Source organism: Cydia amplana, chromosome 6 (genome assembly GCF_948474715.1).
Source record: "Cydia amplana chromosome 6, ilCydAmpl1.1, whole genome shotgun sequence".
NCBI classification, from domain to species: domain Eukaryota; kingdom Metazoa; phylum Arthropoda; class Insecta; order Lepidoptera; family Tortricidae; genus Cydia; species Cydia amplana.
In genome coordinates this window covers 15,560,402-15,575,955 of record NC_086074.1, presented here as the reverse complement: position 1 = coordinate 15,575,955, position 15,554 = coordinate 15,560,402, and the positions used below count along the sequence as shown (strand labels likewise).

At 38.0% G+C, this 15,554-nt stretch overlaps 1 protein-coding gene across 1 annotated transcript in view; it reads right to left on the bottom strand.

Moving 5' to 3' along the window:
* The window catches only part of LOC134648926 (uncharacterized), a 125,767-nt gene that overhangs the window by 96,718 nt on the left and 13,495 nt on the right, over positions 1–15,554 (bottom strand). Inside the window, exon 2 of the mRNA XM_063503548.1 lies at positions 7,764–8,048. Within this exon, the coding sequence (XP_063359618.1) occupies positions 7,764–8,048 (285 nt within the window). The remainder of the gene's footprint in view (positions 1–7,763; positions 8,049–15,554) is intronic.

The window sequence follows — 15,554 nt, the reverse complement described above, 5'->3', positions numbered from 1 at the left end:
TTAGAATACGCATCTATAAGTACCAAGTACTTTGTTCCAGCTATTGGACCTAAGAAATCTAAATGAATCCTAGCCCAAGGACGACTGGGGTATGGCCAGGGGCAGGGTGCGTGGCGCGGGGGCGCCGCCGCTACCGCGGCGCACACGGGGCAGGCGCGGCACATATCCTCCACGGCCTCGTCCAGGCCGGGCCACCACACATAGCTACGCGCCAGCGCTTTAGTCTTCACGATCCCCATGTGCGAATCGTGCATCTCTCGCAAAACTCGCTCGCGACATGCCGTCGGCACCACCACCCTATGACCCCACATGACGCAATCAAGCTCAGTATATAATTCTGATTTACGATTAAAAAAAGGTTTTAATTCTTTTATGTCTGTATCTTGGGGCCAACCGTCCCGGATATAACTAAGAATTCTACCTAGCAATACGTCGTTACGAGTTTCTTTACTTATCGCATTATAATCCAAAAGCATCGCGTCAGTCGCAAAATGTAAATAAGTTTGTTCCGGACCGTCCTCATCTACGGAACCCGTCAACTTGTGTGCCGCTATGAGTCGCGAAAGGGCGTCCGCGGTGTTATCATCCGATTTTACATATTCTATATCAAAGTCGTATGCCGATAAAATTAAGGCCCAACGCTGCAAACGGCTCGCAGTCATACTAGGTATACCATAACCTGGTCCAAATATGCTCACGAGAGGCTTGTGGTCGGTTTTCAACGTGAACCGCCTACCGTAAAGGAACTGGTGAAACTTTTTTACTGAAAATATAATAGCAAGTGCCTCTTTGTGTATTTGACTGTAGTTGCGCTCGGCCGGTGTGAGCGCTCGTGAGGCGTAGGCGATGACAGTGTCGGGCGCCCCGCGCGCGCGCCCGCGCATGGCCAGCACGGCGCCCACGCCGTAGGGTCCCGCGTCACAGGTGACAACCAGTTCCCGTTCCGCGTCGTAATGTCCTAAAACCGGCGCCTCGCTCAACAATTTTTTTATCGTGTTAAATGCCCTATCCTGATCGACCGACCACGTCCACTTCCTTTGTTTCTTTAATAATTCATATAACGGAGCTAAAATTTCGCTCAGGTTTTGTATGAACTTTCCATAAAAAATTATCATACCGATAAACGACTTAAGTTCGGAAACATTCCTAGGTCGGGACATTGTTAGAATTGGTGTAACTTTGTCTTCGTCTACCCTAACCCCATTTTTGTCAATCACAAATCCCAGGTATTTAACCTCTGGTACCAGAAAGGAACACTTTTGTTTTTTTATCTTTAATCCATTTTTACTTAATCTTTGTAATACCCGCCGAAGGCTACATAAATGTGAATCTAAAGTATCCCCCGTTATCAAAATGTCATCTAAAAAAAAAGTCACGTTAGGGATATCTTTCAAAAGATTGCTCATGATTCTTTGGAATATACCCGGGCTAGATGCGAGACCGTATACTAAACGCTTATACCTAAACAATCCCCGGTGCGTATTAATTACCGTTAACTCTCTAGAACCGTCGTCTTCCAATATAATTTGATTGTAGGCTTGTGATAAATCTAACTTAGTAAAATACCTACTACCGCTAAGCTGGGAAAACAGGTCTTCAATTTTAGGAATCGGAAATTTATCTACTAACAAAACGCGATTCAATGTGGATTTGTAATCCGCGCACAACCGTAACGATCCGTCCGGTTTATTTACGATTACCAATGGCGTGGCCCAGTCCGAGTGCTCCACCGGCTCGATGACGTCGGCGCGCAGCATGGCGTCGAGCTCAGCGTCGACGCGGCCCTTCAGGGCGTAGGGCAGGGGGCGCGCGCGGCAGAACACGGGCGCCGCGTCCGGCCGGACGCGCAGCCGAGCCCGCCCGCCGGTGAACGCACCCAAGGTCCCATCGAATATCTCTTTATGCCTGGAAATTACATCGGATATTTTATCATCACATATTACATCATTCGTAAGAACATTTTCGCATGAAGACAGCTTAGGTATTGCAATATCTAATTCGGCTAACCATTGCCGCCCTAATAAACTAGTCGTACCTCTCTGATGGACATATAAATTCAAATTTTTATCTATGTTTTTGTACTGCACATTGCCTACAATAAAACCTAATAACGGTTTCGTTACGGTACCATCATAAAACTTTAAAGACATATTACATGGCTGTAACGGTACATCTTTAAACAAGGTGTCATACGTCTGTTTACTTATACATGTTAAGGCTGTACCCGTATCAATTTCAAAGGTCATTAACTTATTATTAACCATAACTTGTATCCTTACCGGTTTGTATTTGTCGAGGCTCATTTGGTAAATGGGCTCCTCGCTTCCTTCGTTTACCCCGAACGGTATCTCCTCCTGGTCCAGCTGGCCATCTTCAATCACCCAGTGCACCCGCGAGTTTCCCCAGCTGTTTCTAGCGCGACCACCGCGCGCTCCGCTGCCGCCGGGCGTGGCCGCTGTTCCCGGCCCACGGGTGGCTCCGCTTCGGCCATAACCGGCTGAAGCCCTTGTCCCGCCACCCCTAGCACTACTTCTAGGCGAAGAAGAGGCCTGTTCGCGTATTCCGTTGGCCATGGTTGGACACATGCGACGCAAATGCCCCTTTACATTACACCGACTACACACGTAACTGTTAAATTTGCAGTGAGCCTGTTCATGACGGAAATCACCGCACGCCATGCATCCCGCCGCTGCCGAACGAACATTATGTACTGCTGCAGTCTCTGTTGTCGAGCCACTTGCGGCTGCCCCGCCGCCTCCCCCCTCGACCGCTACCGAATCCCGCTCGGCCGCTTCCAGAGATAACGCTAATGACACTGATTTCGCAAAATTTATTTCACCTTCCGCAAACAATCGCTGCCTTATAAGATCACTTGACAACCCGCACACAAACTGATCACGCATATTATCGTCTAACGTCGTTTTGAAATCACAAAACCGTGCCATCTTTTTTAACTCCGCCACGTACTGCGCCACTGTTTGACCTTTGACCTGTCGGTACTGACGAAATCTGAACCGTTCTGCTAGCACCGAAGGAGTTGGTTGCAGATGTTTTTCCATTACCTCCACAACTTGTTTAAAGGTCAGCTCGGCCGGCTTCTTAGGGCTACACAAATTCACCATTAATTCGTAAGCTGTCTCACCGACTACCGAAATCAATGTCGGTAACTTCCGCTCATCTTTCACGTCGTTGACGACAAAGTAGCTCTCCAGCCTGTCACAGTATGATCTCCAGCTACCACTTTGGACGTCGAACTCCCTGATTTTCCCCACCGACATTTTGATTTAAATAATATCCTCGTCAGCCACTGATAAATAAAAGACGGCGTGTGCGGAGTAGTACGTATATTTCTAGACAGATCGGCCTAGCTTCGACCCACCCTCAAGTACAATTCTATTAATTTGTATATACCCCCATATTCAATACCCAACAGTTATGTATTATATTTTTTCTGTTGAAAACCAGATATGTTTCAAGTTAAATGTATAAATTAAAAAAACATGACGAACTGATTTCATTACGATGCTAAATATCATTAGGTATTGAAAATAATGTTTGCACAAAGTAATTGTGCAATATTGCGCATTTTTAAGACCTATAAAATCAGATACGTACACACCTTTTTTATTGTCTAACATAAAACTGTCCTAATTATTTTATTTGAAAACAAGGACGATATTAAAAATAATTGTTTCACCATTAGGGGAGAATTTGTGTTACATGGTAACACTCGTCTACACGCACACATTCAAACCGTCCGCCATTGCAGTGTCACAGTTTGTCTTAGGTGACAGTCCGTCCGTAATATTCTAGGTCCATGGTGGGTGGTTTAAAATGTGATGTCTACCCCAAACTTTTTCATACACTTTTCGTCGGGTAGTTGCACAAATCTCTGTTTTGACATTTTGCTGAGACTTTAGTTGGCCGCGACCATGACCTGAAACCTGTGAAACCTGTGTCGAAACGTCGGTATATAAAGGTAATTGAATAAATTTCGCGTTAGACCCGTCTATAAATGTGAGTTAATACTTAATATAAATATATAAACCATACACTATATATTTTTTTATTCGTCCGTCGTCTGATATAAAAACAGAGATTAAAAAAAGCGGCCAAGTGCGAGTCGGACTCGCCCATGAAGGGTTCCGTATTTAGGCGATTTATGACGTATAAAAAAAATCTACTTACTAGATCTCGTTCAAACCAATTTTCGGTGGAAGTTTACATGGTAATCTACATCATATATTTTTTTTAGTTTTATCATTCTCTTATTTTAGAAGTTACAGGGGGGGACACACATTTTACCACTTTGGAAGTGTCTCTCGCGCAAACTATTCAGTTTAGAAAAAAATGATATTAGAAACCTCAATATCATTTTTGAAGACCTATCCATAGATATCCCACACGTATGGGTTCGATGAAAAAAAAATTTTTGAGTTTCAGTTCGAAGTATGGGGAACCCCAAAAATTTATTGTTTTTTTTCTATTTTTGTGTGAAAATCTTAATGCGGTTCACAGAATACATCTACTTACCAAGTTTCAACAGTATAGTTCTTATAGTTTCCGAGAAAAGTGGCTGTGACATACGGACGGACAGACAGACGGACAGACAGACAGACATGACGAATCTATAAGGGTTCCGTTTTTTGCGATTTGGCTACGGAACCCTAAAAAGGCACACAAAATTGTTCCTATAAACTCAAATATTCTGGTTACCTGTAAACATCTTTAAGATTATCAAACCAGAAGGAAACCCACAAAAGCCTACAGTGTTCGTGACTTCACTTTCTTATTCCATCGTAATCCATAGAGACAGATAGCTTGGTTTCTGGAATAAAACATGAGACTATCAGGCGCTAGACGTATACATTTATAAATGTATATATACAGGATAACTGAATTTCCGAACAAGCGAAAGCAGTAAAACTTAATACCTGGCAAAAAGAGCCATTGAGTGAAAATAACGCTAAACGCTTAGAAAATTTACTTATCAATAACTAAAGTACCTACTACTACTGAATAGTCTTATTAATTATGTACGTGAAACTGTCAGCATACTCCTTGTAACTACGCACTGATAAATATTTCATCACGGGACATAGTGAGTAAAACTTGTCCAAGGAGTAAAACCAGGAATTAATTTTATAGCTTAATTATTATGTTTAGTGTTTACCACGCCAAACGCTACAAGTACCTATTACAAGTTATAAAATTACAACATTTTGCATACTTAGTTGAATCGAGAGTTTAATATTTAAAATTTCAACAATAGGAATATTTAAATGAGGCTTATATTTTAGCACTCATACAGCGAAGCACTCAGGGTATGCTAAATCACACGCTCACAGTGGCACTTAGCAGTAACGCCCGGTTTCCTCATTTGGAGCATCTGTCGCTGGCGCCCCAAGATCTACGAGCCCAAGAGGCGTTTTCAGGAATGAATAGCTGAAATTACATTAGGCATTTCGTGTGCTTTTTCAATAAAGGGGGGGATAAAGAGAGCCATTACTCTCGCCGATCGAAGGGTCGAGGTCGACTCGATCAGAGGTATACGGGTAAAGGTTAGACGTTCATGCGTCAGGATATGTTTACGCGTGGCGGCGGCAATAATTTATCAAAGCAACCTACCTACCTAAGGTAGCAACCAACTTTAGATAACTTCAAAATTACTTATCGTATTACTAAGTACTCAGAATTTGTATGTTTGTATTTATAAAAAAAGATTTTAGTAGTTACATCAATTTTGATTTCTTCGGAGGTAGAAACATTACTAATTTTTATTGTTCTTATCTAGCCTTTTGGCGGCTGCAATGTTGTTTTGCTGATGTGATCTAGGTAAGTGACTTATAAAAAACATCTTAGCCTCTAGATTACTTTTAAATCCTCCAGACCGCCTACGAATTATTTGATCCATTTAAATCCGTTCTGAATACGAAATTAAACACAACTTTTCCATCCATAGGCTCGGTAGAGAAAGTGAAAATAATTTTCTATTATGCTTGTCACAAGGGACCCGAAGTTGACGGGCAGCGGACGCAAACACACTCCAACGGGATAATTTTAACCTTTAAAGTTGGGAGAGGAAATCGGTATTATATTTTTTGCTCGTTTAATTGCTACCCCATACAAAAATATTTGGGGCATTTATTCCCAACTTAACTTTTTATCCCTACCTAATGTGAAGAACGCCATAAGGTCACATTATACTAGTTCGCCACACTCGCTCAACCAATGGAATACATAGCCTGTTCCAATTTGGACTCGTTAAATATGTCCGGGGACGCTCTTTACCGACGGGACCTGTATTATGGGTCTTTATGCAAATTGGAATGCAGTTTGCTCAACTGAACAAAATGGGAATGCATCCCTGCCATCATGATTGAATGCGGGTTACGTTAACACAACAGCTTTAAGTACTCTCCGCCTTTACTTTATATTAGTGGAATAAAACTTGATTGTGATTATCATCTCAGCTACTGTACCGGCAAGCAGATTAGGCCTACAAAACTCTTGCTAATTAACCCACCAAAGGGAACATGACCAAAAGGATTAAAACTCGTACGCCAGTTTAATCACAGTATGTACCTACCTCATCCTTAATTAGGTATATTATACTTACTTTTTTTAAATCAAACATCTAATGAGAATGTAGGTTGTCGATTTTTAGTCTCTAAGACAGATTTAACGTAGGACTTTATTTCCTCGATTTTCTATAGGATAAATTAAATAAACAAAATATTTTTCATAAGTCAAGCCCCTTATTTGATGTAAGATCAACAAATTTAAAATATTTATTTGAATTTTAATGCAGCTAATGAGCGTTTCGTAAAGCTGTAATGCGTATTCATTATTGACCGGGCATTTGGCCTCGCACAGAGCCAGGCTCGGAGTCGTGCCAATTCAGGCACTCCTCGTATCGACCCACCTGGAACGTTATTCTTTCCACTTACAGTATTCTCTTCTCACAAAGAACCAGCGTAAGTTTGATCTTTGATTACGCGTAGTTCTTACAGGAATTAAGTTAGATTTAAATTCGTTCACTGGGAGCGAGTGTTTAGTAAGTATTGGGAACTACAATCCTGTCCGACGACCTACTTAAGCCGATTATTTTTTCTCATTTGCGGACACTTGCGGTTGTAAGTGTTCTTGCTTAGTTAGATGCTGATTAGCTGTTTAGATTTTTAGCCACGATGGAAAAACAATACGGATTTTTTTTGCTTATATTTTTATTCAAAATTTTGGATATACGTAATATGCATCGTCTGCAAATCCATCGGAAACCATTGTATTTTTTCTTTTGTACCAATAATCTACAATACGTTGTAATTTACGATGTTGCAGGAACAGGAACATTTTTTAGGTTACCGTATATTAAACGTAGAATTTACATAATTTCATCTGCTTATTTTAATACTTAGCATTGTTAATCCATGCAAATAATTTTACTAATCTAACAACGGGCAAGGAAAGGATATCTATCAATTTTACTTTTTTCGGAATTTGGCAACTGCTGGGCGCAGTAATTCAATTTTATTTCCGTAGAACTTGGCCTAAATCTAAAATAATGAATCCGTAAAAAGAGTCATATTTCTCCGTAAAAGTAGCCAGCTGGAATAAGATTAGTATTCATTTTATTACGCCTGAATTACAATCCATATCGAATCTCTCTACATATAAGTTACCTGAAAAGGTTGCTTTTCTCGATATGGGACTAAATTCAAAACCACTTTGGCTTAAAGTCAAATAAAATATAAGTAACTTACGTGTGCAGTGCCTGGGTTCATCCGACGAATCCCCGCAGTCGTTACTACCGTCGCAGAATCGGTTTATCGGTATGCATTTCTTATTAGTACATTGGTACTCCGAGATACGACATCTAGTATCGTTACCCGTTAGTACAGGCAGGCTCTCTGGCTCTGGTATGTCTTTTATGGAGTACGAGTCTCTTTGAAATCCGGTGATAATGCCATTAGGAGGTTCGGTGACGACATCGCAGTCGGTCAGTTTGATTGTAATGATGAAGATTATTTTGACAGCGATGTGGTATTCTGAAACAAGTAATGATAAGGTTGATTTTTTACAAGTAAGCAATGCTTTATTGGTAACTTTAAAACAGCGAAATCAATACGTTTGCACTTAACTACTTTGGAATAATTTAGAAACCCTTAATGATAAAAACTTTCTTTACGGAACGGGTGTTATACGTTACACGGAAGTGTCGTTCCAATTAGCTTGTAAAGCAAACAGAAAACCAGTAGGTATAAGAGCAAACAAATCTCGATGTAATAATAAATTGAATCTTCCGTTCTTATAAAACGCTACCGTGGCTAGGGTTTGCACGACGGATCTGAAATGTACGGGAAGATCTGCGGATCCGGATCCAGATCCGGATAATTTCATACATTTCGGATCCGGATTGCAAACCCTAACCGTGGCTAAAGAGCACACAGCAAGGTCCCACAACACACAAACCTTACAATAAACAGACAGTAAACAAAGCCAAGGTAACCTGAGAGCCGCTTGATTAGAAACGTACAGTAAACAAGGTACTTCCCCGTCATGTTTGCTTTTAATTTCGTTTCGTTTATTTGGGGAACCACCAAGGGTACTTGATTCGATTCGCTGTTGGTCGGATTTTTCTCCTTTCAATAACTTTTTTCCATCCATTGTGCAATTTGTGAATACCATGTATAGTATGTGCGAAAACAGAGTCGTGAAATGTATTGGGCCCCATTACATTCCACGACTCTTCTCTTTTCGCACAGACTCTAATTCATTTTATGTTGTTCAACATATATTTTTTTTAATTTCTCTTTATTTCTTGTAGGTCCTTACTTTTCTTCCTATAATATGTATTTTTTATTTGCATTTACACGCTTTTTTATTGATTTTACTTGTCTCTTCCCTTCAGACATTTAATCATTGCCAAAATCTCTCAATCTGTAAGTTACATTAAGCCACATTAATGGGAACAGTCCAATTTCCTTGGCATCGAATTTATTATTCCCCGAGCTCCAGAATTAACTACGTGAGGCACCTGCAATCTATTTGAATTCAGAACAGCTCATCAATATGGATTCATTTGGCCCCATGATCATACTGCGTGCTTTGAATCGTGTACTAGGAATGCAATAAAGCAGTTACAATATAGTAATTTTTTTTTTGTCACGTTCAGCCTTACGTCTGCAATGTTCGTATTAGAATTGTGTTATTTTTTTACGTAGCCATAAAAAAATGAGCCAGAATGTGCACTCAGTGTCCGCTGTATTAAAAAAAAGTAAGTTTATTTATTAAAATTGGAATATAACAATGCGATAGCATAAACTATGCTATAAATATTAAAGTCTTCAGCCAGCCTATTATGGATAGCTTTATCCATCTTTATCCACGTGATAAAATAACTGTCACTGTTTAACACCGTGGGAAAGAAAGTGACGGACACCGTTTTATCACGCTGTCACGTAGACAAGAACGACCATCATATCCGTACAGAAGACTAACAACAATAACAATCTACTGCAAACATTGCCATGTTATTCTTATTATTCCTCCTTGTATGTAAGAAAAAACAACAATATTGGCAACCTTCTTCAGGATTACGTTCAATCGCTGGCATATGTTTTATGCATCTTAAGTATAAATAACATCACATTTTTCCACCCCATACATTACACAGCTCTATGAAGATAATTTCCAACGCGCAAGTACAGCAATGAATGGGGAATAATTTTCAATAAGTAAGGGAATCCAGCTCATCTCTGCAATAACTACGAGGCGCAAACTTTTATTCGCGAGCTCAATATGAATGGATATATTTGAGAGAAACTGTCATCAATCTTTCCGGGCTGCGGCGATGACACCCTTTCATGCTTCTTCTTTGTATTGGAGCATTAATAGGCTGGTCAAAGATAAATCTTTTAAGCTCGGAGTGGGAGCCGTCAGTTGGCGCCCGATCAAGGTGCGGTGAATATTTTGTTACAAATTGTGTGCTGACGGGTTTCTTTTCCAGCTCTTCTCTGCATTTTAAAGATTGACGTTGGAGAAAAAATTCACTATTTGAGTAAACATAGCACCGTAAGATACTCACCCCGTAGGGTTCCCGGGGAGAGTTGGGTTATGAATGGGGAGAGAAGGGATGAAAGGGGAGTGAGATGGGATTTTAAGGCTACTGCTACAAAAATAATGTATTCCAATTTAAAATGGAGCTATAGTAATACTCATAATAAAAAAAATCGATCCAACAATCTTCCAAAATCACTTTTGTATGAAATCCCATCTCACCCCAATTACGAGGGACTACGGGGTGAGACGGAATTTCCTGTTTATCGTCAAAGTTATGAAATGGAACTACCCAAAATAAAATAAAAACTAGAATACAAACGTCCGGAACACTTATTATATAGGTACACCATTCAATTTGCATATGTAAAAATAAAATGTTATCGAGGTTTGAATATCAGTTTTGCCCCTACTCACCCCATTTTACGGTAGGCAATCAGTGTTTTTGGTTACAAAAGGTAAACGGTTGACTATATTCATCTTTGAAGTTATTCAATTAAAATTTATTACCGTCTCATGTAGCGTGTACGAGTATATTACAAACTTTAAAAAAAGTTTACCTAAATTGTTTTAAAATTCTATAAAAGGTTCTGTAAAAATGATGAAGAGTATATCCACATGTGTAGACTGTGTGTAAACTGAACGCTTTTCCTTATTGTTGCACGAACTCTGAATTCCGCAAATTCTTAACAACTATTAAAACTTAATTATTATTCGCTATTGTAGACCCGAGCTCACAATTACACCGAATAAATGAATCATTAAAACAATATTCGTCTCAGAATCTTCTAAAATTCCTGTGTACCCTTTGAGTTTTCAACAAACTTTTATGAGCAAATTGTCTCAGAAGTAGCGAGAAATTCCATTGTTTATATCGCGGTTGTTGAAAGTTGGGTTAACTTTGCCTCGGGTTCTAGAAGGGTTGTTATTGTTGCACAAAAACAGTATAAATGCTACCCCCGGTTACACGTATTTACTACATGCCTCGAGGTCACAGTTGCACTGATTTTGTGAGAGTTAGACTTACATACAATTGGAATGCGAAGACAGTTCAAATTCCGCAACGTAGGCAATAAATTGTACTCTCACGTAGATATGTGGGTAAGTTATTAACAACTTTGACAAGATTGTCTGTGTGTAGACTTTTGCTATTGTTCTTAGTTCACAAAGTAAAAGACATAAACTTGTCACGAAATTTGTTGTAATGTGCTCAATTTTCCGACAATAATAAATATATCTAATATTAAATTAAATACTTTAAATAATTTGGTATCAAACCAAAGAGTAGATAATGCTACGCTCCTAGTAGATATTACATTCTTTGATACTACGACGTAGCACATGTTGGTTGCTACGGCTTAAATTCGTACGCTGAATTCAGTCTATTTATTTTGTTGACAATTTTTTCTTCACATTTCGATAAAAGTTGGTGAATACATAGAGTTCCCTTTTCTGTACTTAGAATATGATTTTTGTAACTCAACGGGAAATGTATTATATAATATTATAATATTATATAATAAACTTCAAATTCCGCCTCATTTCGCACCAATCAAAGCATTTCAACCCAGTCAAATAATAAATAAATACGAGTGTGACTAGTTTAATCAGGCGTTCAAAACATACATAATGTATGAAATACAAATAGTATGTCATTTAGTCATGCTGTCGGAACACTGTCTCAAATGCCAATTGGATTATTGGGTATTATTAATGGGACATTACGGCTAATTATGTTAGATTAGTGTCGTGTTCTAATTCGTGATTTATCATGTAATATTTAACGAACTACATTCCCACAGGTTTCATTTTATATGTATAGATAACGTTAAAGTCGGCATCAAATAAATAGTGACGGCTAAAGTGGCCAAATATATCAGGACACATTCTTATTTCTATGGTAACAACGGTGTATAATGATATAGTCCCAACACTCAGCTATTACCTACTACTATTTACATGAAAATCGCCGCGTAACTTGTTTGCCAACCGTCTGTCATAAGTGGTACACCTATATAGCATTAAAGTGACACCGCGATTATAATCACACACCCGTTACAACATTTTGATATTGAACTCCAAGTACAGTAGTCACTATACCGTCACGTAATAACTTGCCACGTCACCTGTAAATAGATTCAAAGGATCCGAAACCTGACGCGCGCTTTCATCTCACATAATACCTACAGATCGCGGCCAACTTATCACTCCTTCGATCTGACAAGGGGCTATAAATAGACTAAAGCAGTGAAAATAGGTTATATTGTACAAATACTGTATGCAAAGTGATCCGTGCTCATTGCTCCTAGATATGCGGTATTTTACATGTCATCTGTGCCGTTAAACATATACATATAGATGAGCGGTGGCACCGTGAAGTCCCAGACGTCGTTATCAGGTTGCGTTGACGTTGTAACGATTATCGAATAAAATGTGCTTATAAATAATTTTCTTCTGAGTTCAGAGTAAGTATTTTGTATTTTCTAGTCTTATTTAGTTATGAATTACTATGCAATAGGTAGGAGTAGGATAGGATAGCTTTAAACTAAACTAGATTTAAAGTATAATTATAATTATCGATTTTTAAGTTGAAATACTTATCCAAAAAGGAACCATATTATTTATAAGTTCAAGTGTATGGTGTAGTTACATTCGATTTAGACTAACAATAGTAAAAACTGATTGTAAAAAACCAAATGACACAAATGTTAATGTTAAATGTTCGTAACGAAACCAATTAAATCTGCAATAAAATTGCTAGTTCATTTGTATGCGAAATTAATTACGGAATGAATTCGGGTGTCCTAAAAAATTCCCGAAAACAAAGAATATACAATTGTACTGAATTCGTCAGCTAATACGAAACTGTTAAAATTAAAACTAGATATGCAGACAAAGGTTTCCAAAATTTTATACAGCGAGGATTGAAAATAATTACGTTTATTTATCTATTTATTAAAACTTTATTGCACAAAATTAAAACTTATCGTACAAAAGGTGGACTTAATGCCAAAATAATTCTCTACCAGTCAACCTTAAGGCAAAGCAGAGAGAATGTGAGCGCAGAGAATAATGTTCACAACATTGAAATTTGAGTGTACCCACCTAATACTTTGAAGCGTAACAGGAATAATCCCGCTGAATAAAATGTTAAAATGTAAAGTGTAAAGTGGCATAACGAGTTGAATATAACGAGTTGGATTTAACGCGTTAGGCTCGTATTAACGGCATTTAAGCAAATTGGATGCTAATTCGACGCCAGGCCAGATGGAAATTACAGCGACACACGGGAAGTGAACCAGATCGCACTATTTCAGGGACTTTGTAACTAAGTGGGCAGTTGAAGAAAATTGGAGGTGTAGATAGCATTTGCATTGGCAATTCATGAACATACGTTTATAGGTTTACTAGCTTTTGCACGCGACTTCGTCTGCATGGAATGATGATGGTCATTGATAAAAACTACCCTATTTCCTTTCCTGGGCCTCAAACTATCACCATTCCATACTTTATTCAAATTAGTTCAGCGGGTAAGAGTAAAGAGGTGACAGACAGACAGAGTTATTATCACATTCATAATATTAAGTAGGTACTCCTACTTAATATCGACTGTATAAAAGTGCCGATGTAGTAACACTTAATTAATGTTTACTTATTTAAGGTATTGTAATTAACCTGTTTAACCACTACCTAGTAATTCTAGTTCCCACCAAGACACTTTGTAAAAATAGTTTTGAGGACCTACAAGAAGAAGCTCAAACTAGTTTTTATCTAAACATTTAGGAACTGGTTAGTTTTGACTAGGAAAATGTGTTATATTTTAACCGTGAATTATTTCTTAGTTATAACAAATACATTATGTCCATCGAATAAATGCCAGTTAATGAGTATCATAATTTTATGAGCATATTGTATTTCTTTCTTGACTTGAGTAATATTTTTTACTAGTGATGACTTTTTTATCCAGTGGATAAAATGAGAACAACGAAATTAATTTACATTTCAAAAAACATGCTATTTTTATTTATTCAACCTTCAAATCCGCGTGAAGAGCAATTTCCAAATCAACACCTAGCCCGTAGAGGCCGGCCTTACAGAAATACAGACTCCCAGAGGAAATTAAGCATTTCGACAATAGAGATTGTCTTCTGCACAAAACTCATTTACATATTTTTATCTTTCTTCACATTTGGATTTACTGGCAAAATTGCCAGACTAAGATTGAATAATCAAAATGCCTGGGAGACTTATGCATGGCAACTTTTTCTTAAAGATCCTTGTAGTAGTAGTAGTGAAAGTGTTTGGCGTCATTTTTCATTTGGTTTTTCCCTGGTTGTAGAAATAGTAAAATAGATAGGTATATAATTATTTAATAATAGGAGCATAATAGGACTTCATTGGGGATTGAAAAATGAGCGGTTTTGAGACTCTAATCTCAGGACCATTATTTTGTTCTGTTTTATTTTAAAACGTCTTTAATTATTAAAATAAAATAATTATGATCATATCACCTTGAATTTTATGGAGTTATTTGTAATTTATGATATAATCTATAATTTTCTCAATTTAAAACCATTCATTATTTAGTAATTTTCCTACAAGTGCCTTTTATTGTATTTTTTACTGATGTCGTGTCGTGTTAATATAAAGTTAACATTGTTATTACAATAGTATGGGTACAAAACAAAATTAAATAGATAAAACACCTAGTTGTCCAGCTGTATTGGAGATAAATATTATATACATCTAAAATCATTCAATATTCACCTTATCTCGTGTTCTATACAATTCCCCAATTTATCGTTAACAGATCTCCTAGACCCGTCTCCTAGAGACGACTCGGTTCCTTATTGGAAACTTGTCAGCGCGTGACGGCGCGGAAATGTCATCTGCGCTGACATCTGCCGCTGACTGCCCCAGAAGCCCAGAACGCTTTCATGTCACATCCGTTGGGTGAGTAAGAATCCGTTCTTCTGGTTTCATTCTACATTGTAGTTTGTTAGTTTCGAATGCTTTCGTAAATAAGAAATAAAAAAGTACATGCTAGTGATGGGATTTGTTTAAAAAATAACTTGTTGCAAGTGTTATTACGTATTATTTAGTTAAGTATGCATGCAATTTATATTTTTTGAGAACAGAAGCGTTGCTGTGGAAGGTTTATATTTATTTATTGAAAACTATAATTACAATATCCAATATTAAACAGTTATATGAAACGACGAAAATATAACACTACTTGTACACATATATGTCTTCGTTAGTATGACGAAGATGCGACTAAATTACAATCTCTAAATCCTTGACTCTTTGAACCAGCGACGTTCAGCTGATATTAGCATGCATAGCTTCATCCATGAATAGGAATGCTGATTAGCGGCAAGCATTTGCAGGCTTAGGATACCACGAATGCTTCAATGGTTACAATACGGAGTTCAGACAGCTCAGTCAATGTGCACTGTGCTAAAGTAATAAGCATAATAAACTGTCCTAATCAT